Genomic DNA, 27,004 nt, shown 5'->3' with positions numbered 1-27,004 from the left:
GGTGTTCCAGGCTTTAGGGAAGATTATCAAACATTTATACTGATCCCAAGCCTCTAAGCCTTCCCTTAAGCTGAAGAGCTCAGCTTAGGCAGCAGTGGTTCCACAGCTGATCAGCCCCCCTCGCCCTGCACAGGCCTGGCCCCGTGAGCCTCTGCCTGGCAACTCCCTCTCCAGCAGCTCTGAGGGGCAAAATCTTTCTATAAATCCTCCCATCCACACACCAAACCCCTTTTCCCAACTTCACCACTGCAGGAAATTCAGCCTTGCACAGAAACTTTACTCCAGTAAAGTCTCAGTCTCAGTTGCAGCACAGGGAAATCCCAGAGGCCGGTGGTTGTTATTTACTTAAGTGACATTTTAATTATGCAGAAGATGTTGGAGGATGCACAGGCTGCAAATGAGGGCTTCTCTCCTCTTCTGACAATGACATTTTAATTCCCACAGACTTAATACTCACTGCAGACTTGAGATGGTTCATAAGCAGGTACTAAACTAAAAATGAAGCAGGACAGAATTAAACAATGAAAAGAAATCCTCCATAACAAACAAATAAATAAATAAATAAAGCACCAAACCCACTGTAGCTGGAAAGGCTTTTCCTTTCAGGCTTGTTAGTGAAAGGCGGGAGCTCCTTAATTTCAGACACACAGAGAGACTTTCTGAAATGAATTCAAGATGACACCCAATAGTCAAGACAGCCACTGCTAATTATTTAATTAAATCATGTACTGAAACCTGCATGGAGACAACTGAAGAATCTGCCTCCAATGTAAACACTTCAGCATTGATAAAACCCAGAAAGCAGGAATTACAAAAGGCACCTTCTCCAAAATCTGAATGAGCCACCTCAGCAGAAACCATTTACGTAACACAGACTGGTTTGGGTTGGAAGGGACCTCAAAGATCATCTCGGTCTGTAAATACTTCAAACTATTCAAGGTCCAGGATGCTGTGAAGACCTTTTGCAATCAACTCATGTTTGCCACTGTGGATATCTGCAACATGAATGAATCTCACACAAGCAAATTTCATTTGATGGTACCATGACAAAGTGTGTAGGTGGAAAGAGGCACGAAATTTTATTGTTGCCTTCAGAAAAATTAATAACAAGTACACAAAGTGTGCTGTGAGGGTGGCCTGAGGTTAAATTACCAATATTGCTTTAAGCAAGGCCAAAAAATCAAATGCTTCCAATTATTGTCTTGCAAGTGTGTTATTTGTGGGTGGCTGGAAGCACTTTTAACAACAAAACCACCCTGAGAAGGACTCAGACAAGGCCAGAACCTCACAAACCAAACCACCACCAAGCCTTTATTCCAAAGAACCAGGATTCCAGAGCTTGTGTCCATGGTGCTGCCAGTCACACCCACCTGCTGAGTGGATTCCCTAACTCCCAGGACACCATGAGCCTTTGTTCCTGGCCTCAGGTGGGTGAGTCTTTGGATTCACCTGAACTGCTTCCTAGAATTCTGTTGCCAGCACTGAGTGGGCCAAAACAAGGAACCTCCCTTTTGGATGAGCCAAACACCGCAGGGGAAGGGAAAAAATATTTAAAAAAATAATAAATCACACGCTGGACACAGTTATCACTACGAGAAGTCAAATGACTTGCTTTACATCCACATTGCAAATAATTTCACAAGCAGGAAAATGAATAGACTGAGTCTCATCTCCCCCTGGGGAGGGTGAAGGGTGTTTGGGGTCCTGTCGCTGGGACGTGCAAGAACACGGGCAGAGCCAGACTGAATCCATGTTATCTGTTGTTGTTTGGGTTTTGAACAAAATTGATGGAGTATGAGCCAGTTGATGAATCCTGTTTTATCTGGAAGTTTTCTGTTGACAGGCCGAAGGGGCGGAGAACCAAATTCCCAAGATCCTTCAGTTTGCCTGCAATGAAAATCCAAGAGAACATGGTGAGAACTGAGCAAAAAGAAAACTCCCACTGAATTATGGACAACTACAGTCCAGCTCTACTGATTTACCTATCGATTTCAGGTAAATGCTGTGGAAATTTCTGCATTTTGGTAATATTTAGGCTCTTAACAGGAATTAGAAGTCATTGTTAAATATCCACAGGGTATGACAGTTAATAAAATCTAAAGACTTCTGTCAACATATATGCATCATACAGGCTTTCTCACTCTAGAAAATGAATCTTGCTACACCTATAAAAGGGGAAGGACAACAAAAGGGCATATTTAAAAAAAAACCATATAATGATCGAATAGATGAAATGAAAGAAGAAGCAGAGGTAACAACTTCACTGTTGGCTGAACACAGGTTGACTGAGCCCCTGGCATGACAAGACAGAGGAAGAAGATGGTCAGTTTTCCAAGAAAAACATTTTCCTCCTGGCTTCACTGATGAACTGTAGACTGATTTCCCAAAGAATAAACAAGAGAAGTCTGGACAAGTTGAAGCCTAACCTGGGTTTGCATCCCCAGGCTACACCCCACCTTCCCAAAGCCTTCCACCTGCACTGATCCCTCAGGGCAGCGAATGGATTTTGTTTCGCTGGGAGTTGAACGTGACAACAGCAATAGCTGACATGGAAAATCCACCTGAGCAGCTGCAGCAGCCTCAGTCCTGTAAGAAAACAGGCAAATGCCACACCTATTCCTACCTGAGGTGCTTCCAGTCATGGGAAACACCTGTCACTGTGGTCACTCACCTGGGTTCTGTTTGGTGCCAGGCCAGACTGGAGCAGTAGAATCATGGAATAGTTTGGGTTGGAAGGGACCTTGAAACTCATCTTGTTCCACCCCCTGCCATGGGCAGGGACACCTTCCACTAGCCCAGGTTGCTCCAAGCCCCACTCAACCTGGCCCTGGACACTTCCAGGGATGGGGCAGCCACAGCTTCTCTGGGTAACCTGTGCCAGGGCCTCACCACCCTCACAGGGAAGAATTTCTTCCCTATATCTGATCTAAATCTTCCCTCTGTCAGTTTGAACCCATTTCCCCTTGTTCTGGCCCTACAGTTCCTGATGGAGAGTCCCTCTCCAGCCTCCCTGTAGCCCCTTCAGATACTGGAAGGGGCTCTGAGGTCTCCACACAACCTTCTCTTCTCTGGGCTGAACAGCCCCAACTCTCCTGACCTGTCTCCATGTGGGAGGTGCTCTATCCCCTTATCAACCTCGTGGCCTCCTCTGAACTTCACAGCAGGGAAGAAAGAAGTACAGAAACATGAGCAGGGAAGTCCTATGTCAGTTCTTTGCAGAAAGATCAAGATCTGTGCTTTGCTTGTGACTGTGCTCAAAACAGAACACATCCAAGCATCAAAAAAGAGCCAACCTTACCCCTGACCCTACCAAAGCAGCTGGGTGGTGAGACACAATTTTTCTTCAATTTGATTTTTTTTTAATGTGAGGATTAACAGGAGATGGTTCAGAGATCTGGTCAAAGTCACTCCAGGGAGCAGCTCACATAGGATTAACTTCTTTGTACTGGTGGTGGGTTTTTTTAAGGTACACTCTGTCTAAGGTAAGTTAACTATTAACCGCCTACCTTTATGCTGCACCCTAAAAGCATTTTGGTTATAAAACCATCAAGTAGTTTGGCACCATCTCTGTGAGTGACATGAATAGTTGCTATTGTACTTCTGGGCAAACATTTTGGTCATTGCTGAGCTTCAGGTTTGGGGTGAGACGTGTCTTTGTGTGGTGGGAGAATCCTGGCAGAGTCTGGCATGGCTGGAGTCCCCCAGGCCCTGCAGCTGGTTTGCCTGTGGCAGGAAACTGTGAAAGGTCTTTTCTAATTGCAGGGAGCACGATGCTCTTTTCCAGGCACTCCAGAGCCAATAAACACAGCCCAGATGCCTCAGGATCCTGCAGCTGGGGCAGCTCTCGGGGAGAACCGAGACCATATGATAGATTTAGTACTTTATTCTTCATCTCACTGCAACTGAATAATTCAAACAACACAGTCACAGGTCACCTTCCTGTTCTATCACTTCATTCCACAGACAGCAATGGCTCTGGGGCAGCCACACTGAGTATAAATTGTTAATGAGGCAGAAGAAAGCCTTGGCTTTTCCGGGAACTCCAGCCCAGAGCTGCTCCTGCTGTCCTGGCACACATAAACCCATCATTGTAGGGAGGCAGTGTTTCCTCCTCCCCCACCTCCTTTCATCCCTAAATTAGGATCTGCAGTTAAGAAAAGCTCTCTCAGCACAGAGCCTGTGCTTGGAGGAAGGAAAAGGCACGTGGGGCTGGGACTCAGCTGCAGAGAGTTCCCAGCCATCACACACTCCTTGTCCCCAAGCAGGGTCACACTCTCCTCTCTGAGACCTGATTTTCCTAGATTTTGTTCTTTCTATTTCAGAGAGACCATGTGTATTTCTCACCTGCAACTCCAGCACATTAAGTTTCTTCAACAAAGCGATATTGAGGGGTTAACAAGAAAACTTACTGGTAAAAATCAATTTAGGCCTCAGAAGTCTGTGATTCATCACTCACCTAAATTGCAATTTAACACCCTATTGAGAAAGGCAAATGCAGGAAAAGATTCCTCACAATTTACATTAGGATGTAACAGCCAAAATTAATTCCTATTCAGTCTTTCTGGCAATAATTCTGGTTTAGTTGCTGGTGTTAACGTGGTGTTTGGAAGTTGAAAAACTACATATTGTTTGTGTTAAGATTCTTTTTTGGATAAAAGACAGATTTCTTGATGAGGTCTCCTCTCTGTGTAACTTTCTGTATTATCAGCATTTATAAAGCAATTAAAAGAGCAAAGGCAAATCTTTCTCCTTTCCATAAAATGCTGAGGACTGAACTGTAGGAAAATGTATCTTAGCTCTGGTTTAACTGTTTAAAGTGACCTCCCTATATGCACTATTGGGATTTAGCAGCTTAGCTGCAAATACAACATAACCTTCAGTGTCCAAAAAAAAAAAAAAAACCCAGAAAACATAATTCTTTAGATATGAAGCCTTAAAAATATTTTTTTGCTGATCTCAGGTAGCTGGGATTTGTCTCTCTTTGTCAGGAAGGCCCAGCTGATGTGCTCTGAGAGCCTTCCCAGTAATACACTGATAATCCAGTACAGTTCCCTATTTTCTGCAAGGCACTAATTTATAACTCCAGTTTTTAATTTGATTTGATGAACTGTGTGTGTGTAAGATGGGCTGCACACACCGGGAAGTTCCATCCCAGGTTTTTGTATTTAATATCCTTGGCTCCCCTGGAGCTGTATCATTGTCACAGCCCCCAAGCTCCTCTAACTATTCCAAACTTCCCCTCTCCTCACACCCTCTCCCCAGAGGAGTGGTCCTGGTTATCACAATAATTATAATTTCTCTAAACAAGACTGGCTTGTTGCACAAGAGCTGGAAATCGTTGGCTTTGAGGTCAGAAGAAAAATACAAAAGAAGAGAGAAAATGGGCACTGTGTGTTCACATCCTTGGACAGACACTGAGGCACAGGATGCTCATGCTATGAAAGCATAAAGGGAAAGATCCAAGTGGATTTCAAAGCTACTTCCCAAATGTGTTTTAGGTTAAGCTTTCTTTGATGTGGAACTCAGAGGTCACTTCAGCCCGAGCAAACTTCAGTGACAAAAGAATTGACCTGCAAAGGCTGAATGGAAAACATGAAAATAACTTATAAATACAAACATCAGCTCTGGAAAAGTAAGGTCCTTGCAGAACACACAGCTCAAATGGACTTGGTTTGGCCACAAAATAGGATTTTTCTAGTGACATCGACTTCATCAGTCACATGCAGCGCCACTTGCACACAAGAATTCCTCCTTAGGTAGTCAGGAAAGAAAATCTAGCCAAGAATGTGTACTCTGACTTATTTACACACAATCACTTCAGAAGTGGTTTCAGCTTCTGACAAACTATGTGGTAATGAGCTGTAGCACTGGAAAACAGGAAACACACTTGGGGAGGGAGGAAGATGCACTCCATTTGTTTTGGTTTGTTTATATACAGCTCCAGTTTTCAGGACAGTGGGAGTTAGTTGGGTACCTCTGGATTTGTTTTAGTGAAAGAATAAAAGCTTAGCATTTATTTGGCTGATTCATTGACCAAGACAAGGATCAACTCAATATCCAAACTTCAAAGGAGCCAAAGCATGAACTGGGACATTCTTTCTGAAGATTCTGTTGGTAATTTCAATTTAGTCTCAGTGCTCCTGGAGCAGGCCTAGCCTGGAACTATTAGGATGCATCTGACTTGCTCTCCTTGGAACCAAAATATCTGGAGTACAACCGAGATACCTGAGCTGACCCTGTGAGAAGGTAAGAATGCACCTGGCACTGCTGAACCCTCAGTCAGACCATCTCCTGACAGATTGCCACAAGCCACTGTCTATCCTGACCCAGGACTCCCTCGGGAAACAGCATTAACAAAGCTCTGGAAAAAGACAAGTGGAAACAGCTCAGAACAAATACTCTGTACAACAAAAACAATCCAAAGGGATCTCATAACCACCACACTGGATGAAGTCTGTCATCTTCCAGAATTCCCATCTAACTCTCCTTCTTCCTTGTAAGGGTTTTTCCCTGACCTCAGACAGAACAGGAGCAGGTTGTCAACCTTAGGAAGTACTTCATTCCCAGGCCCCCATGGGTAGCTCCATGACATCACCACTGTCTCTCACACCAACAAGATACAGGGAATTTTACAGCACTTAAGAAAATGAGCTGCCCATATTTCTGACTTAATTTCAAGTGTTCTATTCAGAAACTAAATTATAGGAAAAAATTGAACAAAAATATCAGCTTCAGCACAAGCCCTTGAAACAGTCTCTTCTTCCTAAATGTATTAAGAATCAGTGTCAGAGTTAGACAGGCTGAGTTTATTTAACCTGATTCTCTGCAGAACAGCAAAACCCTGCCTTCCCCTTCCCATCACAAACCCTCCAAGCCTGCTCATCTCAGAGCAGCATTTCATCTCCTGCCTGTCACACTCAGAATGAGCAGAGAGCTCCTGAGAGCTATTTCTGAAGCAGGGCAGGTACAGTCTCTCTTACACTGTCACTGGTCCTTGCTCTTTTGTGTGGCTTTTCTAAAAAGTGCAAATGAAAAACTTATATTAAAAAACCCCCTCACTTGAAAAAGCACAAGGATGGCCGAACCTGTAAGAATTAACTCACCCTGTTAATGAGGAGACAACGTTGACAGCAGCTTTTTTTTTGGCAAGAGGTTCCCTTCAAAAGTGTTAATTTAACCATACAATTCTTTTACATATATATCTCTGTAAACCAACCAACCTTGCTTGGGAACTCTAAGTATTTATCCTTCTCAAATACATCAGTCCAGTTAAGATGCCATCCAAGCAATACCACAAAACAAGGTGATGGGGGCACAGACATTCAGACAAGTTGCATTAATTAAATTATCTTTTCTACCAACAAGTCCTTTATTACAGAATTGTAAAGAATCAAGACACAACGAACTGTGCCGTTAGGAAATGTAATCACCCTCCTAACAAGGCCTGTTTGTAACACTGGGTAGGTCTAATTCAGACTCCAAACAAACAGTCCTGAAATACTGTATAAATCAAGGTAAACATGAAGACTTGGAGGTCTGTAGGTTGGAAGTGCCACAGAAAGAATCCGATTTATTTCTTCAGACACAAGATCAAACATCCTCAGTTATTACAGCTGGGCGACTTCTTTTACATAAGGGTTTGGTGAAACCCCTGGTTTATCCCTGCCACGGGAATGTTTGCTTTGAAGGTTTATTGCAGGGAAAGGGCAGAGCAGTTGGTCTGTTTCAAACCATTTTCCCCAGCTTTTACATACTCCAATATTAAATTGTTTTAGAAGGTCTTAAGTATCCTTTCTTTGAATGCAATTTTCTTTCTGGGAGAATTATTTGGCCAGCACTTACTGTAGGTGACACCAAGAAACAGAGAACTACAAAGAAATCAGGAGTTTTGTTTAACACAGATATTTCCTTTAAGATTTACCTTCTTAAATTTTATACAGGAGATTATATTCATGCATCTTTTTTTCCCCCAGTAGACTATGAAGGTTATTATGGAAGTTATATGTGCATGCTACTTACCCAACATTTCTTTCTTTAATTTTTCATTCCTCTCTTCAATTTGTCTTGGTAATCGCTGTGGAGAGAGAGAGAAAAGCTGGAATCAGACCCTGCTTTCAATAATGCTGTAGGGCAGGATGATGGGATTTTTATACACATATCCAGGATACATTTCTCACCCCAGAAATGTATTTGTATGTGCTTATGAACACCTGTTTATCTGGTGCCTGTGATACTTATCTCAAAGTACAGCTCCTGGTAAAGCAGTTTATCTGCCCTGCCAATCCCTCAGAAACTGTGTGGAAGCTAAAAATTCACACAGCACTTACACACCTGTTAAAAACAAACCCCAAACACCAACTCCATATAATTAAACTTTCAGGAAAGCAGCAATAGGGATTATTTGCCCATGAAACATGATCATTTCAAACTGGTTAGTTTGGCACTGAAGGTTCAAAAGTAACTGAAGTGGTGAAATGAGGGTTTAAATCAGAAAAGCAGTACTGCACTCCTGAAATATAAACAGAGCTAAAATACCAGAGCAGGTACCAAATCAGCAGTCAAAGCAAAGAACTACTGTGTATTTAATATTTTAAAACTGTCGTTTAACAAGGTCATGACACTCCCTAAAGCATAAAGGATATGAAATCATTTCTAGGTACAGAAAGGAGGAATTTTTGCTGTAATGACGAGTGGGGCAAATTTGCAGATTCTCTTGCTGCATCATCTTCATTGCCAGCGAGGGGGAAAACCTGCTGTGATATTTCTGCAAAGCAGTGGCACTTTTACCTTCCAATAAAGCGAAGCTCCTACATGTCAGATACATTAACCACATATGTGGGGCCAACATTACAGATGAAATTGGTTTATGATGAAATTTAGAGATTTATGATGAATATTTTAAGAAGTGTAAAACTGTCAGGATTTCCCTAATGATTTTTCAAGAGGGGAGCTTTAAGCTTCAGCCTCAGTAGACTCATTCTCCCCTGAAACTTGACTAAGAGCAGGACCAGCTTGGAGCAGAACATCCTAAATCCCACTGCAGTGTAAATTGAGGGCATTTTGTACAAAGTGTTCTGCACCACACGTGAGCCCAAAGCCTCTGCCTGGAAAAACGAGGTCAAGGAGCAGAAGGTACGTGTATCAGTCAACCTCTGCACTTCCAGCCACAAAAAATTAAAAATAAATCAGTGATTATTCTAAAATATTCCTGGAAGATGGCCAGGAGGAACAGCAGCACTTATGATTCACTGGGGACTGAGCAAGGGCTCTTTGTGAGATTATCAGAGGCAGAGTCTCTGAGAAAAAATGATGGGTTTGCCTGAGGTATAAAGGGCAGTGTCTGTACTTTGAGGGGGTTCCAACCAGCCTAAACAGATCCAGCCAGTCCTGAGGGTCAGACAGAGTATCCTGAGCTGGAAAGGACCCACAGGGATCAACTCCTGGCCCTGCCCAGGACACCCCAGCAATCCCAGCAGTATCCTGAGAGCGTTGTCCAAACACTCCCGGAGCTCTGGCAGCCCTGGGGCCGTGCCCACCGCCCTGGGAGCCTGTTCAGCCTTCAGCTGGTCCCACCCTGGCACAGGGGAGGCCCCTGCACAGCCCTGCAGGCACCAAAGGTTTGGGGGTCAGCTCAGCTGCTCTGTGCAATCACACCCTTCCCCAGAACAGCAGTTACACAGTTAAGCAGCACATTTTTCTGCCATCAGTGCAACTGATCCAGTCCCAAAGGAAATCATTTCAGGCAAGATTTCTTGCCTAATATGCCATAAAGGCCGTTTCTAATCTGTCACTTACAACATCACAGTGTGGGGAAAGGGTGAGGGAGAATCACTACTAATGATTTATTTTCCCAACTGGAATGTTAAAACAATTAAGCCTTTCAAAAAGATTTTTGTAACAACACATTCAAAGAGGATTTAGAATCAAATTTGCAGGAGATGCAAATGTTTTTTTTTTTTTCTTTCTGGGATAGAATTCATTGCAGGTTCACTGATGTGAAGCTGAACTAAAAAAATGGTGCTTTCTGAAAATTTAACCAGCTATAAATAAAGTCGAGTATTGGCACAGATTTGGGTGCCCAACTAAGAATTACATTTTCAAATTGCATCCATTTATCTTTACTGGGCTTTTTTCTTTTTTTAACATTTACATTTACAGAAGTAAGGAATAGTTTGGTTGTTGTTTTCCCTGCTCAGCTCTTCCCAGGCTCTCTGGTGTCCACAAACCATTCCCCTGCCATGCTTTGCAGCTCCCACTTGGATAAAAAGTGGCAACCCCTGCATTTTTTAGAGTGGCTGCCTTTCATCAGCACGTGTTCCTTCAAACCCACACCTGTCTGGCTGCACCTCTACCACATTTGTCCTGTCAACACAGCCTCCATAACCTCTTTCCAAAAACAAGAACAGCAGCCTCTAAGAGGTGTCTGCAGAGAACAGACTTCCCTTCTTGCTACCCTTGCGAAAAGCCCCTCTGAACTTGTCAAATCCAGAGCTACTTCCCCACTGAATATCACCAGAAAAATCACTTCCTGCTGGTGCTTTGCACAAAGAGTTACTTAAAGCTCAGATCAGCAGGTTGTGGCAGTGACTTCAAATCCCCACTGAGGAGGGATTATTTACATGTTAGGCTGGGGTTTCAGGAAGTGCCAGGGGTTTGTCTTTTTTTCATCCAAGCTGACACAACCTAAAAGCCAAGGAAGCTTTTAAAGCAATTCCTTACACGTGCAGAGATATGGCCAAGATTTTGCAAGAAATGTTTCATTCTGAAGTATTTGTAATTTGACTGAAAGTGGTGAAAGTGGACACTGGAACGCAGCACTGACCTGAAGAATTAGTAAGCTGCAGAATTCTTTTATATTAGAAGAAAGGAACTGAATCAGAAGAGGCTGTTTGCTAGTCACAAAGTGCCTTTCCCTGCAGGAAAAGGCTGAGGTTTTGAAGATTATTAGCAGATTTCAGTCACCATTAATAAAATAACTCAAGACTGCCCAATCCACACAGAAGGCACAGCAGAGAACAAGAAGAGAAAACAGTTGAACAGAGAAACAAAATACCAACATTTTAAAGTATACACAAACCTACAGACTGAGAGAATCCTGTCTTTTTTTTCCATTCTCAAAATTATATAATCAAATAGTAAATAAAAATGCCATAAAGGCATTTGACTGCAAATTAACCAACCAGAAAAATAATCCTGAAAGACAGACACTCAGTTCTGAACCAGCCAGTTCTCAGCTGCATCACAGGGTACTTCTGATCTCCAAATTGCAGATCTGTATTGAAACGCTGGCACTAATATGCAGCATGTTCAGGCACCCTCTTCTAGCACACACAGAAACACAATTAACAGCCTTGATCAGAGAGTGTAAATTGTGTGTGTGAGCTGTTCAACAGCTCAACAGGTCATTAGATGCTCAGAGCTCAGAACACACATTTACTTTCACTCATTTTACAAAGGTAAAAGGAGGATCCTGCTTTATGGAGCAGAGACTTGTCATGGAATTTGTGGCAGATCATTCAATCTTCCTTATATAAAGCCAGGTGAGAAAACCACTACTCTTAAAGAGACTTGAAAAAAAACGTTATACCACTGCATAGGAAGGTGATTAAATAAACAGCATTGAATATTTAGAATAGGAAAGGAAGTCAAAATGAGGTTTAAAGTTAGGCCAAAGTACACAAGGCTTACCATGCAAGCTTCTCGGGCTTGATGAACTGATGGGTCTTTTTCTAGGATTGCCTTATAATCTTCCAGAGCTTCATCTAGTTTTTCTGTTTTTTCATATAGTTCTGCTCTCCTCAGCAAAGCTCTAATATAGTGAGGGTCTAATTCCACAGCTGGAAAACAAAACCAAAGCACAGTATTTTACTTGAGACATTTCTGCACCCCTTAAATGAATTCTTAAGTGTGTATTAAATTCTTAAGTTACCTTTATAATGTAACTTAGAATCAAGCAGAGCTTAAAAGCTAAGTCAGAATTCAGAAAGGCAAACAGCTGCCTGGGAAAGTCTCATGCAAATGATCATATTTCACTTAATGTCCATAATCTATCACAGATGGAAGTGATTTATAATGTACAAACATTTAATTTTGCAATACTATATATGCAGAGATTCTAAGTGATGCTTCAGAAAGTTTAAGGACCTGTAAGATATTTCAGCTTCTGTGTATTTAACGAGTGTATATTATTCGATCACAGATATAGTTAAAAATGCCTAAAGATACACATAGCAGGGAAAATATGCATTTCCACGCTTAGTTTGAGTCAAGACAAACTCCAGGAGAATCACTGGTGCTGTTCTGAATTTAGTATCAAACTGTCAAAATTGGGTTGGGAATCCACAGTTATTTTAGCTTTACAAGTCAGCAGAGGGGCATCCTAACTGGATTTAAGCTCTTCCTCTCCTTGTTCCCATGGCAGCCATGACTGTTGTCAGTTCAGACTGAACGCTAAACTTAACAGACACCTCCAAATGGTAATTCCTCAAGAACTCCTTAATCCATTTTTCATCAGAAAAAAGAGGGAGTATGAAAGATTTTTTCATCACAGAAAGAGGGACTATGAAAGGTCTGTCCATTTTGTAATTACTAACCCATTAAAATGGTTCTAGGGACAATTAAATCCAGGATTATCTAACTAAACATTCTGGCTTATTTCCTCTGGAAGGACAAAGGCAATGCTACAGTCAGCAAGTGCAGGCTAGTGTGAATTGCTCTGCTGTGCTCCAAGTGTTGCACTGCAGTCTGTAAGTCCCTGGGGAAGTCAGGCACTGGCAGTTTAAGTCTCTCTGCCGCAGAGCAGATTGATTCCCCTTCAGCCACTACAAAAGTAAAAGTGTTTTTCAAACTGCACCACCACCAAAGCAAGTCAACCCCCCCCCCTCCCAGTGACAGAGGCCAGCTGGGATTTGGTACCTTCAAGAGTACTTTTAGCATGTACAAACTCATATTTACTGTACAAGCAGTACTGGCACACAGCCACTGGATTAGTTTTCTGATTGGTAATTTGGGCTTTTTTCCCCAGCTGTCATGGGGAGTTTAACAAACACTCGAGTGTGGGTGAGTGGGTGGAAGCAATAAAGCAAAGCACAGCTGAAATGATCCCACCAGAAGGTGCAGAGAGAAAACTATGCAGGGCAAGAACGGGAGAGCACAAGCCCTTGTGACAAAGCAAGAGCTGTGCAGGAAAGGGACTTGATAATGCTTTTAACTCCATAAGGCCCCACAGTTCTTTGGAATCTGGGATTAAACCAAGATTTGGCAGGGAATGGCAGGTGGAAGTGGGTTTAAAATAGTAGGTGTAAGGAAACAGTTTCCATAGTAAAATGACTTCCCTATTCAAAAGAAGTACAAAGAGCAGCATTATTGGTACAAGAGAATTATTCCAGACAGGAAAAGTTTGATAGACATTTTACAAAAGAAATAATACAAATCAGGTATCTTCCATCACAGCTTTCCATTAAATTCTTTAAACACCCTTATGCCCAAAATTATAGCTCTGCAAGAAGGCTCTAACAGGCATAATTTATGCAGGAGAGATCTGGCAGAAGTGCAGCACACAGAGGAAGGAAAAAGTGGTACCTTTGGTGCAGTCACTCAGGGCAGCTTCTGTCTTGTCCTACAAAGAGCACAACAGAGTTTTGTTACATTTAAGTCATATTTCTTCATGGTGGTGGTGGAGCCCCCATCCCTGGAGGTGTTCAAGGAATGACTGGATGTGGCACTCAGTGCTCTGGTCTGGTTGGCAACTTGGGGATGGGCCACAGGTTGGACTCGATGATCTTGGAGGTCTTTTCCAACCTCAGTGATTCTGTGATTCTTGGGAAACAGATTATTTACAACTGCAAGTAAACAGGTTTGTGTGGCATTCCAAGGAACTGGGATATTTGTGTAATCAGGGATCCTGTTTTCACCTAAACTGTAAGGTTTTAAATAAATCAGGCAGTTCTGAGCTTGTACTGTTGATCTGAGTAGTAGGAATCTTTCTACTCTCAATATTTTCTCCTCCCTGAACAGAAGCTGTCTCAGGGAAGAATGCCTCACAAGCTAAAATGGGAGCACAAGCTAAAATGGGAGCAGCAGGTACGGAAGAACAAATTTATGGGGAAGTTATTAATAATATGAATCAGTTTTCAGAGTAAAGTGTGGGTCTGTTGGGTTCCACTGATCTATACTGGTAAGAGACTCTAGTCCTTGTATCATCCTGGGCTCCTTTGGGGACCGCTGGATTAGTTTCCCATGGATACAAATAGTTAACATTTGGATCAGTTTTTCAGTTTACAGCTCTCATATTTGAAAGATACACCAGCATCTTTTAATACAGATTCTATTCTATTTTTTTTCTTGCCTGCTCAAACAGTTCAGTATCCCAACGGCAAATCAGATAATTCCAGCCAAACAGGAATATTCTATGCTGAGTAAGAATTTATTTATTTATTTATGTCTAAGTATGGCTGCAAGGTACATTTCTAAGCAGAGCTACATCTCTCAATCCTGGAGGAACACTGCAAGAAAGTTCCTTTTCCAGGAGGGTAAACTGAGAACAGGAGTTACTGTGCTATTTTTCTGTTCCAAGTGCAACCTCCAGGTTTATATTCATCTGCAGTAAAAACAAGTGTACCAGGAATTCTGCTGGGAGGACAGACTGAGCAAAACCTGCCAACAGCTTTATCCTTTGCCCTCCTTTCTGCACCCCTAATCACTTCATTATTGCCTCTGCCATAGAATCAATACACAGTGTTGCACAGAATAAGAAGAACACTCACCTGTTTCATTTTTGCAGCAGCTCTGTTTGAAAACAGAACAGCCCTGTCTTTCTGGAAGCAGGCTGGACAAATCTGCAGAGCCTTTGTGTAAGAGTCTTCTGCCTCTCCATAATCTGCAGGTGCAACAGGAAAAAACCAAAACAAACCCCAAACCAAACCATTTATTTCAAATCCATGAACCACATGGCTGAGATTTCTTTGGAAACATTTCCCCATGTATGATGCAGTATTAAACCAGAATCAGTAGCTGCTCTCTAAGCACATTACTAAGTAGTACATAGATCAAACACAATTATTTTAAAATTCACACCCTTATAAAAGCAGTAATATAGTCCTGAGGTCAATATGACAAGTGCAGCATGATGTGTGTGTAATTCTCATCCCTGAAATTATTTCCTTCTGTTTGAGTCTCGGCCTTACAGGCAGAATCTCCTTACATTAAGTGTATCCTTGATCCGAAGGGAAGCGTGTGCTGAAACGTGTCACTGCCCTGATACCTGTTCAAAGCAGCTGCAGAGAGATTTTACTGCCACACAGGTGCTTCAAAGGCTGTGTGTTTGTGATGAGGAAGCACTATGGCAGGCACAGGCACACTGAAAAAATGTGCCAAAGAATTTATCAAGCAGAGGCCGTGGATGAGCCCTCACAAGATGACTCGGCCAGCACTGCAGGCTTGGGGCTTTCATGGGCTGGGCAGTTTCCCTCTGCCGCTCTGATGCTTCCCGGAACTGGTAAATCATTCCCCAGGAATCCTTTTCTCTCAGCACACAATAAGAGACCTCCACAGGAAGGCCACTGTCTGGTTATCAGGGTACACCAGTTCCTTGGTTGTGTCCCTGCTGACTGAGGAAAGTAGGAATCTGCATTTCCCGGTTGCTTTGTAAATCCTCCACCCACAAAACATTAAATGAAAGGCTGGTGGCAGAACCACACCCCCCTTTATGTTTTTCTAATAAAAAGCAATGTACAAAGGTACAAGAGAGCTACAGACCCCCAAGTCCTGCATCACTTCCAAGCATGTGCATTAGCCGAACTCAGAGCCCTTTTCTGGTTAGTAAAAGAAACCCCAGCCCTTGGAAGGCAGTTCTGTACCATGTTCCTGGATTAAACACTCAGCTTTCATGGGAATCCTCCTTTAGTAATCCAAGTCTTTGTGATTCAAACAACTCTAAAGGAGGTCTGGTATCTCTTTCTTTTCTCTAGAGCTGGATGAAAAATGAATGATGTGATAAAACTGAACAAGGATAGGTGTGAAATCTTCCTATGGGTTTCCCGCAACATCACTGTGATGGCTGACTATTAATCTAAGCTTCTCTAACATCCATGAGGTGTTAAAAGATTATCAACCCACCTCCTTTCTTGAACTGCTCATTTCCTTTCTCCTTCAGCATTGTGCTCTCCTTTCTTCTTCTCTACAAAAGAAAAGACAATGTCTCAAAGTATTTAATTGAAATGAACAAGTAGGTCAGCTGTAGTTCCAAATAAAGTATGAATGGAAATCAGAATAAAACACAACCTGAAGAATTTTAAGTAGTACCAAGCTTGCTTGCTTGTAGCCACTGTGCCGTGATATACTTTAGATATCCATGAAACACTGGTGTGTAACAACAAGGCAATTAAAAAGCTCCAGTTCATGGACACCAGTGTGCAGGAACAGCATCCACAGTGAATTACATGGTTTAAACCAATCTGTTAACATTTTAGCTGACTGTTTGCTTCTCCTTTCCAAGTAAATTGAATTCAATCACTGCAGGTCAACTATGTAGAATATCTTTTAAGTGTAAAGTTTTCCTTGAAATAATTCCACCTCAGCAATTCCCAGTTACTTTCAGGGAAGTACAAAGCATGTTCAGTCGACTGCATTAGAAAAGGTCCATGGTTGATACTGCCCTGAAAGATTTCTTATGCAGAGAGTGACTGAACCATCAGAACCAGAGACAAGATGATTGTTCTGTGGTACAGTGAGAATTGCACAAGCTGAGCAGAGTTGTGTTTCCAACCATGAATATCTTGGCACAAGTGGAGTTGACACGGGGGCTCTTTGCCTTTGACACAGAAAACACAGGATGTCACCGAGCCACCCCTTCAACCCACTGACAGTGGAAGTGTTTCACAGGCAGACATTCCTCTCACCAGTGAAAACAAAGCAGTGTAAGACTCAGGAACACCAAAAAGTGATGCTTGAGTTCGTGAGTCGTTTCTATGGTAGAAAACTGATCATTTGACCACTGATTTTCCTCCCAGCACACAAAGGACTTAAATCAAGGTGTCTGTAAATTACAGATCACTGAGCAATTAAAAAGCCAACACTAGGGAAAGGAGCAGTTTCCTTTCCTGCAGATTGTGTGAATCAAGGATTAATGCAATTATCAATATCGCACAGAACATCTCCTTGGAAACAGCTAAATATAGTCCTGTGTGTGGAGCACTGCACCACTCACAGCTCTGCCAAGGAGCTGACAAACAATGCAAAAGCAGAGCTTCTCTGCTCCAGCTTTTATTGGTTTGGGGAATTAATTCACCTGACCATTGTCACCACCTTGGTAGTAACAGATCGCAATGCTCTGCAAACCAGGCTCAGTGCAAGAGCACTCAGTTGTGACACACAAAATTACACAGCAAAATCTCATCTCACCCTTTCCATACGTGCCAGATAATGAAATTTGTTCCTACTGCCCATTAAATATGTTTTAAATATGCTCCTCACATTTAAAAAAGAACCCCACAAAACAAAGGGCAGACAAAAACATGCCCCACTATTCAGAAAATGCCTTTCCTCAGGGTGGGCTGAGAAATCCACCCAAACCCTTCCACAATGCACCAATGGCCATGGGCTTTCTAAATACGAGCACACAAATTCAACCCTTCAGGCTCAGGCTGCATTAAAATCCCAAACTCTTTGTATGTGTTCAGCACAGGGAGTATGGAACTGCTACACCTGAATTTTCAAAGAACAGACAGAACAGCTCCAGCAAAGTCACTGTCACACACAGCTGGGCCTGCACAGAAAGGGGTTTTCAAACCATCTTCAGTGCACACAAAGTGGAAGTTGGCACAACATTTTCGTACCAGTGAACAAAGCAGCCAGATCCCAGCACAGAACAGGTCTGGAGATGATGATCCTACTGGAAAGATCTCCATAGACAACCCTCATTCAAGAGCAGAAATGCCTGAAACACAAGCCCTACTGACTTCATTGCTCATGACCTATTTAGAAGTGGCCTTTCAGTGCCATTAGCTGATTCACTGCTGCACAGGGTTGAGTTACAGCTCTACAAGAATGAAAGAATTTTTTTTTTTATAAACAGAACTGCAGCATGGTCACACTATTCCTGAGGGAGAAAGCCTAAACCCAAGGAATACTGGATGAAAAGTTTTACCTGTATTATCATTATTTCGTTCCCTTTTATTAAAATTATGACAAAATTTTCACTCTAGTTATGTATTAAATGCTAATATAAACAGTGATTTGCAGCAAGAAAGATTCAGACGAATAAGCTTAATATTAAAAAAGAAGAGCAATAGGAACAACAACAAAGAAACAAAGCAGCATTTTTAAGAGCACTATGTATGGTTTTGCTACTTACTCAGCTCCCTGCAAAGCAGCAATGCAGTCCTAGCTCAAAACCTGTATTTCTGTTACAGCCTTACCAACATTTTCAAGATATTCCTGTATTATGGGTTTCAGTTCCAAACTGTCTAAGTTTTCAAAGTATCTTTAAAAAAGGTGAAGTCTATAGGGTACCTCATGAACCACTCTGGGTCTGCATTTGAAGTATGACTGACCAATAAGCAATATGTAACAGCAAATTCCTCTGGCTTTTCCACAAAATGTAAAACCATAAAAAATGTATCAGCCCTGACATCCTAAAGGCATTGCCCTCAAAAGCAGGTTGTGTGATTGTGAAATAAATACATTATTTATTCCTCCACATATACATGTCTTTTACAGAAAATTCTAACACATAACAGTATAAAGTCAACTCTTCTGCTGAATTTACATTTAAGCTGAAAGGGCTGCTCAGGGGAGAACCTGTGTTCTATTTAAATTCAGGGTAAAAAAACCCAAGCAACCAAACCACTGTGAGAAGACACGACTCCTTACTCAGGATGTTAAATTTCCAGCTTCCACGGACAACTGCAGAGTGACTGGTCATCAGTTTACTGTGATCACATCAGTCCAGAGGGAAAAAATTGCAAGTGACTTGTCCCTGGGACAAATTTTGCACAATGTCACTTCAGTGTCCCCACCCACTCGTTTTTCAGGAGAAGATTTCAGTAGCTGCAGGGCAGGCTGCCCTTTGCTCAGCAGGGAAGTAGGTCAGCCTGAACTCCTGGAATGCTCTGCCTAAGGAAAAGCCATCTCCCTACTCCATTCCCTGAGGCTGCTCATGTACACATTGGGGTCAGGCACAACTTCCCCAATTTACACTCCACTCTGTGATTTTCTGCTATTCAAAATCAGGAAAATCTAAACGTTTGTGGATTTTTTTTTCAAATTTTATTAACGCAAAGATGACAAATTCCAAGTGGCAGTTTGTATAAAGTAAAAAAGAAAAAACCAACCAAAAACAAACCACCTAATCTTTAGAGGATCTAATTAGAAATGTTTAGATTTGGATACTGACTTACAATCCCATACTCAGAAGAAATTAGTATGTTAGCACAAACCTGCCTGGCAAGCCAGAGGCACTGAAGGAAGGTCTGATCTGAAGTCATGACAAAGGACACCTTGGCCTAGTGACAATAAAGTGCAATTCCAAAGTAAAGCCATCACATACAGTGCCTGCACCTCAGCTACTCTGCCAGGGTTAAAAATAAAAGCATTTAAAGCATTATTCTGCTGGGAGAGAAGAAAGCAACCTACACGTTTTCCCTGTTTGGATGGGAAATAACCAATACAATAAAAGTGCTGGAAGTGAAATCCTTAATCAGAGCCAGTGGGAGTTGAAGGACAAACACCCTTAGGTTATAACAATTCCAACTATTGTTCCTCTGGCTGTTCCTATGCATTTTGTTTGATCCATTGATTCACCTTTGCCAGGGAACTGTTCTTGGCTCCAAATCAGGCAGGAGCAGCAAACTGTGCTCTCTCTCCTCTATTTCCACAGTGACAATGCACACCTGCCCCTCACACTCCCTTCTGGAAGGTCGCCAAGAAGCAGCGAATTTAAAATTACTGGAGCTCAAGTGGGGCACAGAAACAAGGAATTTAAACAGACAAGGAATATACTTTTCAGCTGCAAATACCAATTCTAAGTCATTCATTAGTAGTCATCTGCTTCCCCCTGCAGTTTTGGGAAGCTACTGCTGTATCCTGCAGATTCAAGAATCTGAATTTCATTTTAAGGTTGGAGTCACCCAAAAAACCTCCTTTTTTCACATCTTGAAAAGTGCCAAACCTGCCCTGGACACTTCAAAGGTCACAGAGCAATGAGCCCTGACAGACCTGGCCTATCCCTGCTCCCTGTAATCCGTGGGAAAGACACATCAGCCTTTCTACTGCCAAATCACCATCTTTTCCCAAAATTGAAACCAACCCTTCCAGACACAAAGAAGGAGGTCAAAGCCCTCCCTGACAGCTTAAGTTAACATGCCAGACTAGCTGACTATTCCTGAGTGACAATATGTGCCGTTCACTCATCCTGCTCCAGAGGCAACAGCCTCAGGGAGGAAAAGTGGAGCTGACCACTGAACCCATCACCTCAAGTGGAAAAGGGCTCAATTTGACAGGAAAATGCAAAACTGAATATAGCACTAAAATCAGATAGCAGCACTCAAAGGAAGATAATTATATACTTTTTCACTCTTTCTATTAAATTGCCATCCATCAAAAGACTTCCGTGTTTACTTAACAAGTTAACTCTAAGAGTTATAAATGACATAGGGAGATTATAATTCCAGATTTTATTAAAATTCTTCTTACAAGCTCTTGGAATTAATTACTCTAGCAATACAGATATACTTCTCAAATGTTCTTCTCCAAGCTTGGATTAACTCAGAAAATATAACAGGATGTTTTATTCTATTTTGCAAACCATAGGACAGGGGCAGGTTTAGTCCAGCAATCAATCTTTTCTTCCAATTTGACCAAAACAATAAATATTTAGTGTAGGTGCTCTAGTGTCTACTGGATTCAGGTTATTAAAGCAGGTAATTTGAATAAGGGGATCACCTTTTATGATATTTCAGAAGACTGCACTGTGACACCTTCAAAACCTAATTGCCTTGCTAGCTTTATTGCTATACAAAATAACTGTGAGTGCTGATGAGAATTGTTAACAAAATATATATTCCTTGTTGGTATTTATCATCAATTTATGTAATAAGTTTTACATAGTCACTTGGATTGTCTTATGCATTAATAATCTGGGTTTTTTTGGTCCAACCACATAATGCTTCCTGGAAAGAACTCTGAAACTATCTCCAGGTGATCAACACCTGAGGACTGTTCCAAAATACAACTTGCAGTGCTATATCTTGGGGTTTATTTTGTAAACTACAGAAAAAAAACAGCAACTCAAACACAATCAAGGTTATATTATATTAGATAGATGGAACTAAGAAAACACCAAATGCTGAAATGAATGACTACACCTATATTGGAGAAGAAATCCCAGGACAGTTGTTCAACCCCTGGAAAAGCCAATTCTATAGAGACCCTTCTATTTATGGAGAACAATGGAATCAACCTGAAGGCAGAGGGAAGAAAGAAAGGGTGAGGAAGGGGGCAGCTTAAAGGGAATTTCTTAAGACAATGTTCTCTAAATGTATCCTTGAGCTTCTGCACAAAACAGGGAAAAAAAAAGAGAAATTTTACTGCTTAGCCCAGAAAGAATCTCAGGGTTAACTCGAAAATGCTACTTCTCACAATCAGTTTCACTTGAAATTCTTACAGAGTGGCTGACAAGACACTAATGAAGAATCTCCCCTAGCAGAGCTGTGTTCTCTGTCCTGCTGACACATTTCCCACTGTTAGAACAGACATGGACTGTGATTCCAGCCAGCTGTATGTCAGTGGCCATGGAACAGCCCAGAGAAGGGAACTGCTTTGGAGGAATATTAGATATTTATTGCAATGTACTACATCCAAAAGAAAAAGCTTCCTGGGCCGGGTGCATAAGTCCTTGCCAGACAAGGCCCAAAGAACAAGACAACATCTGTGACGCTGGAAGAGCACGAGGGATTCAGAATGAGGGATTCACATTTGCACTGGATAAACTCCTAATTAATGGGTGTCCCTCCAGAAGAGGATGGGGCAGGCTGGAACAATTACCATGGAACAGCTGTTGGGTGTCCTTGGATTAATCCTGCAGACCAGACCAACGTCAAAGCCATCACTGTCAGTGGCAACTAACCAGAAAAATCTGTTTGTAATGCATCAAAAGCAATTTACTGCTCAGTGCCTCTGCTGAGGCAGCAATCAGAATGCTTTGGAAACAGCAACAAAACCTTATAAAAGCCAATTTTGGTTTTAATTCTTAAAAAGCTCAGAGCTGCAAGCTCAGCCAAATAACCAGGCACAGTGATGCCTCTGTTTTTAAGAATACTTCTTCCAGGTTTGAGTCTTAATATCCTTTCAAGCTCTTATTTTGCTTCATTGTGCAGAGATTTCTTATGGTATCGGTACTGTTTCTCTGGGAGGAATTCCTGGTGCTTAAAATTAGAAATCTCACTGTAAGGGGCTCTTGAAATATAACTGGAGAAAATATACAAAAACTGCTCCTTCACTCTGCAGCAGCTTCTGCACACGAGTGTTTCTACTCAGAGCTGCTGCTGTGGAAGTTTGCACACCAGGATACACATAAATACACAGAACAAGGATCAGAATCTGCCTTTGCACTTCCAGCATAAATTAGAGACCTAAATTAGAGCCTATTATTGGGGAACAACACTTGACAGAACTCCTTTGTTACAGCTGCTGAAACACAGCCTTGGTCTCAGTTTATAAAAAGCCCAACAATCCATTAAGGTGCAGCTCCCTAAATTTGACAGGGCAGGGCCAACATCCAGCTCTCCTCATGACCCGAGCCCACAGTTTATGGCTGGGGCTGCAACAACACTTCACAGGGAGTTTTTCTTATTCAGACAAGCACTCTAATGGAATCCATCTCCCCCTGTGCCAACACGAGGCTGCTGTTTGATGTCTGCTTTTACCAGCCCTGCCCTTGATCTAAAAATACAGCTTTATTTTTCATGTGAATCACTCCCCTGAGTGGTTCAGTGCACATTCACACAGAGGTGGGCCAGCACAACACAGGAGGCCGTGGAGGGATGAGAATAACCCATCAAGGACTGCCTGAGGAGCAAACACAGCACTGCTCAGTGTCTGCTCACAACCTCAGCAGCCAAATAAACACTCCTGAATATTTCTGCCTCATTTTCTGCAGCTGCAATTTAAAGAAAACAAACACATTGCCCTTTTTCTCAAAAAAAAAAAAAAAATCTTTTGAGTAACTAGGAGGTTTAAAAGCTCAGAATAAAAGAATGTTCAGTACTGTTTTCAGACTGTGCAGTATTTTTCTTAAAAGCTGCAGATTCTTTTAATAATCAGAATATATAGATAATGTTTCACTTTTAAAAATAAATTTGGAGCCATTAATACCAAGTACAATGAGAAGAGCAGAAGCAGCAATTCAGGAATAGCCCATTCCCATGGTTTTACTACACAGAGATGCAAGGTGGTACAGGGCAAGATAGTTGTACCAGCTGTGTAAGCTTTGAATTCTTCTCTGGATTCAGGATTTCTCAAGCTCTGCTTGTAAGAAATACCAACAGTATTTGTTACAGAAAAAACCAGCTACATTTGAAAGACTGTTCATATAATCAGAAAGCTCTTTATGGAACATAAACAAAGAACTGCCAATCCAATACTTATGGTGATAGTGAGAGACAGAATCCCTCTGTTTAATCAGACAAGCCATGCTGAAGGGCAGAATTGCTCAATACCACTGGAAATAAACCTACAGAAAGATGAGAGCTGCAGCTGCCTCAACACTTTCTCCAAGGAAATCTTTCCAGCTTTCATCAGTTGCTATTTTGCACTCCCATAGCACCTTTCAGTGGAGTTCCACAAAGCTGAATGCAAAGATTCAACAGTCCCAATTCTTTTGCTCCTTTGACAGAAGGCAAAGCTCGAGGTGCAAAATTAAATGATTATCCAACAACACAATGGAAACAAGAGCAACATGAAAATTAAGACACCCAATTTCCAGGCCTGCTGCTGGAGAATTTCTGGGGTTTAATTCTATGACATAATTTCCCCCAAGTTTTTAGCATTTTTTTCTATGAAACTCTCGAGCTGCCTTCAAGTTCCAGGCTGCTGCAGCAGCCCCAGCGTGACTCATGATGACAGTGCTCCTTGTGCAAGCAATAAGTACAAGGAGAAAAAAGGGACTCTTCAGTCTAAACTGGAAAAGACACAAGAGCAAGGAGATGTTTTTTGTGTGATGAGCAGTTCAAGGATTATTGTCCCCTGTTCAGCACCTGAGAGCTGCATTTGGAGAGTGCCCTATTTTGGTGTGTCCTCTTTGCACAAAAAAAAATCTCAAAATAAAACAAACTCTCTCCTACAACAACAAGCCATTGACTTCCCAGAGGGTCCCAAGATGGTCAGGAGCCTGGAGTTGCAATAAAAGAAATTCTGATCAAATACAGGACAAATGTTTCCAGTATGAGTGTAGTTAAACACCAGGACAGGGAGCCAGAGGGGAGTTCTATGTTAGGACAAGGTTTTAATGTAGCATCTTTACTCTCCCAATATTTGCCAACTGAAGTTGAAAAAAAACCAGAAAAAAATCCATAAATCAGTAGAAAGCCTTCCACCACCTGCCACAAGAAATAACCACCAGAAATTCACTGGATTTTTCATGTCAATAGTCTAATCCTGAAAGTGATTTAACAAGTTTTATCAAAGTCAGAACAAAAAAAGTTCTTTTTTTCTAACTACTTGATGACCATATCTTAGAACCCTGAAAACCAACTATTGTCAAGTGACACCGACTGAGAGTCAAAAAACTGGTTCACACAGACTCACAGGAGAGTAAACACCATTCCAAAGGCTGGTGGGCTTCCCCTAAGACATAATTCCTTCCTCCCCACAACATTATCCATGTTACCTAAACATTTTGCCCAATGTAACTGCACTGAAAGTAAACAAACCCACACATTTAACGTGTTTTGTTTGATCAAAGCTCAAGGAATCCGTAGTGATACATTCTAATTTCATCCCAGTTAGCTGGATTCCATAAACCAGCCTTCCAGGAAAACTATCCCGAAACCTGCTGTGAGTTCTGGCAAAGCACCTTGCAGCTGATTGGGGACACAATGGAGGCACACACCCTAAGTTCCATGGAACAGGGAGATGTTTGTCTCTTGTCATCTCTGAGTCACAGTCACTTCACTCACTGCTCAAAGCAGACAAAAATCTGCAATGGAATGTGAGGATTAACACCATTCTGGTGTCAGTCACAGATCATTTGAAAACACTGCACTGAAAATCTCCCTGTTTATGTTCAGCACTGGTGCTCTGGGTTACCTGTTTCTCTTCCTCTGGCATATCTTTCTCTAGTTCTAGTAAGTATTCTTCATCCAGTTCTGTCTGCTTCCTTGAGCTGCTCCCACCATTCTGCACATTCCCTTCATCATCCAGCACAGGTTCCTTGGCCTCAAAGGAGTCCTGACAGTCATGGAAACACTCATCTGCTGGGGGATCGTGGCCTGGGGATGGGGCACATCCACTGCCAGTGGTCTGGGGGTTCTGGGCATCTCTGGGGTCAGTCTCTGCAGATTTCTGGTCAGAAAGCTTTAAGTGACCGAGCAGCTCTTCAGGTGGACTTGCATCTTTAAATTCTTCCATGCTGGACTCCTGGGAGGGGATTTAGAGGTGAGAAAGGAATAACCCTCAATAAGCATCATATAAAATACTTGTCAGCAAACAAATCACAGTGTGGGTCAGATTGGAAGGGACCACAGAGGCTCATCTGGTCCCACCGCCCTGCTCAAGCAGGGCCATCCCAGAGCACAGGACTGTGTCCAGATGGTTCTGGAATATCTCCAGTGGGGGAGATTCACACCCTCTCTGGGCAATCTGTTCCAGTGCTCAGTCACTGCACAGGAAAGAAGTTCTTCCCTATGTTCAGGTGGAACTTCCTGGGCATCAGTTCCTGCCCGTTGCCTCCTGCCCCATTGCTGGGCACCCCCAAGCAGAGCCTGCTCTATCCTGACACCTCCCGTTTAGATATTTACACACATATTCAGCTTACTTAACTCAATTATTTATTTTATATATGTTTATAAGCCTCTAAAGTACTTAAAAGTACTTTTGGCATCCCTCGAGGGAAACTGTGACCCTCCAGGGAGGGAGCAACTCATCCACGATTCCACGCACTGCAGCGACACGCGGGCCGGGACACTGCGGCCATGAGTAAGTGAATTCCGGAGCTGAAATTCCCAAACCAGGCCCAGCACCGAGAGGCTGAGCCCACACACAGCCCCCAGCGCTCGTCGCCCACTCCGACCCCCGCCCGCCCCGCGGCCCCTCCGCCCCACCACCGCCCACCGGGGGGTGCCGTGGCGGCTCCCGGGTGCACCGGGGCGCTGTCCCGGCGCTGGGGAGCGGGGCGGACCCGCCGCCCCCACCCCCGGCCCCGCCGCCCCCACCCCCGGCCCCGCCGGGCCCCCCGAACACCCCTCGGGCCCCCGGCCCGCACTCACCTGCGCCGGCCGCGCTTCCGGCTTCCGGCCCCCGCCCCGCCCCCTGCTCCAGCCGGCCCCGCTTCCGGTCGGGACAACCAATGGGCGAGGAGGCGGCGCGCGGGGGCTGCTGGGAATTGTAGTCAGGTGGGGCGGAGGGCGGGAAGGGGCTGAGGGGGCGTGAGGGGAGCGCAGGGAAGGGTGGTGGGAGTGACATAACTTGCTTTTGTTTTTAATTAATAGCAACAGGTGGCTGGGTTTCTCTTTCTCGGTTTGATCTTTAAGCCACCGAAGCTTTGAGTTTCTCTGGACTGGCTCTGGTGAGCTTCGGTAAACGCAGCTTGATGGGGTGGAATGTTGGACAGCTGGGATCTTAAATGCACGGTCCTTCAAAGGCATAGCCAGAAGGTGCAGAGGGGATTGACAGCCTGAAAGCTGGACACTCTCTGCCTAAGGATGAACGATAAGAGGACCAAAGAATGGGGACTAGGTTAACTAATAAAGAATGGAACAATTAAACGAATTAGATGAATTATGAAATGATG

At 42.8% G+C, this 27,004-nt stretch overlaps 2 protein-coding genes across 2 annotated transcripts in view; one reads left to right on the top strand and one right to left on the bottom strand.

Moving 5' to 3' along the window:
• Positions 1-2,788, top strand: part of PWWP2A (PWWP domain containing 2A) — a 35,555-nt gene extending 32,767 nt beyond the window's left edge. Inside the window, exon 5 of the transcript XR_003573254.1 lies at positions 1,844-2,788. The gene's annotated coding sequence lies outside the window, so the exon portion shown is untranslated. The remainder of the gene's footprint in view (positions 1-1,843) is intronic.
• On the bottom strand, positions 691-26,536 carry TTC1 (tetratricopeptide repeat domain 1). Its single transcript, XM_027901919.1, has 8 exons — positions 26,481-26,536; positions 25,303-25,632; positions 16,117-16,177; positions 14,766-14,878; positions 13,582-13,618; positions 11,689-11,837; positions 8,020-8,074; positions 691-1,887 (listed from the first exon to the last, which is right to left on the bottom strand). The coding sequence occupies exons 2-8, from the start codon at positions 25,621-25,623 to the stop codon at positions 1,754-1,756; spliced, it is 870 nt and encodes a 289-aa protein (XP_027757720.1). The 5' UTR covers positions 25,624-25,632; positions 26,481-26,536; the 3' UTR covers positions 691-1,753.
• Positions 26,537-27,004: the final 468 nt, after the last annotated feature.

Source organism: Empidonax traillii, unplaced genomic scaffold, assembly GCF_003031625.1.
Source record: "Empidonax traillii isolate 1590-97213 ecotype Southwest subspecies unplaced genomic scaffold, ASM303162v1 scaffold22:size5013007, whole genome shotgun sequence".
NCBI classification, from domain to species: Eukaryota; Metazoa; Chordata; class Aves; order Passeriformes; family Tyrannidae; genus Empidonax; species Empidonax traillii.
Note: the sequence above shows the minus strand (reverse complement) of the source record. Positions and strands in the feature narration are given on the sequence as shown.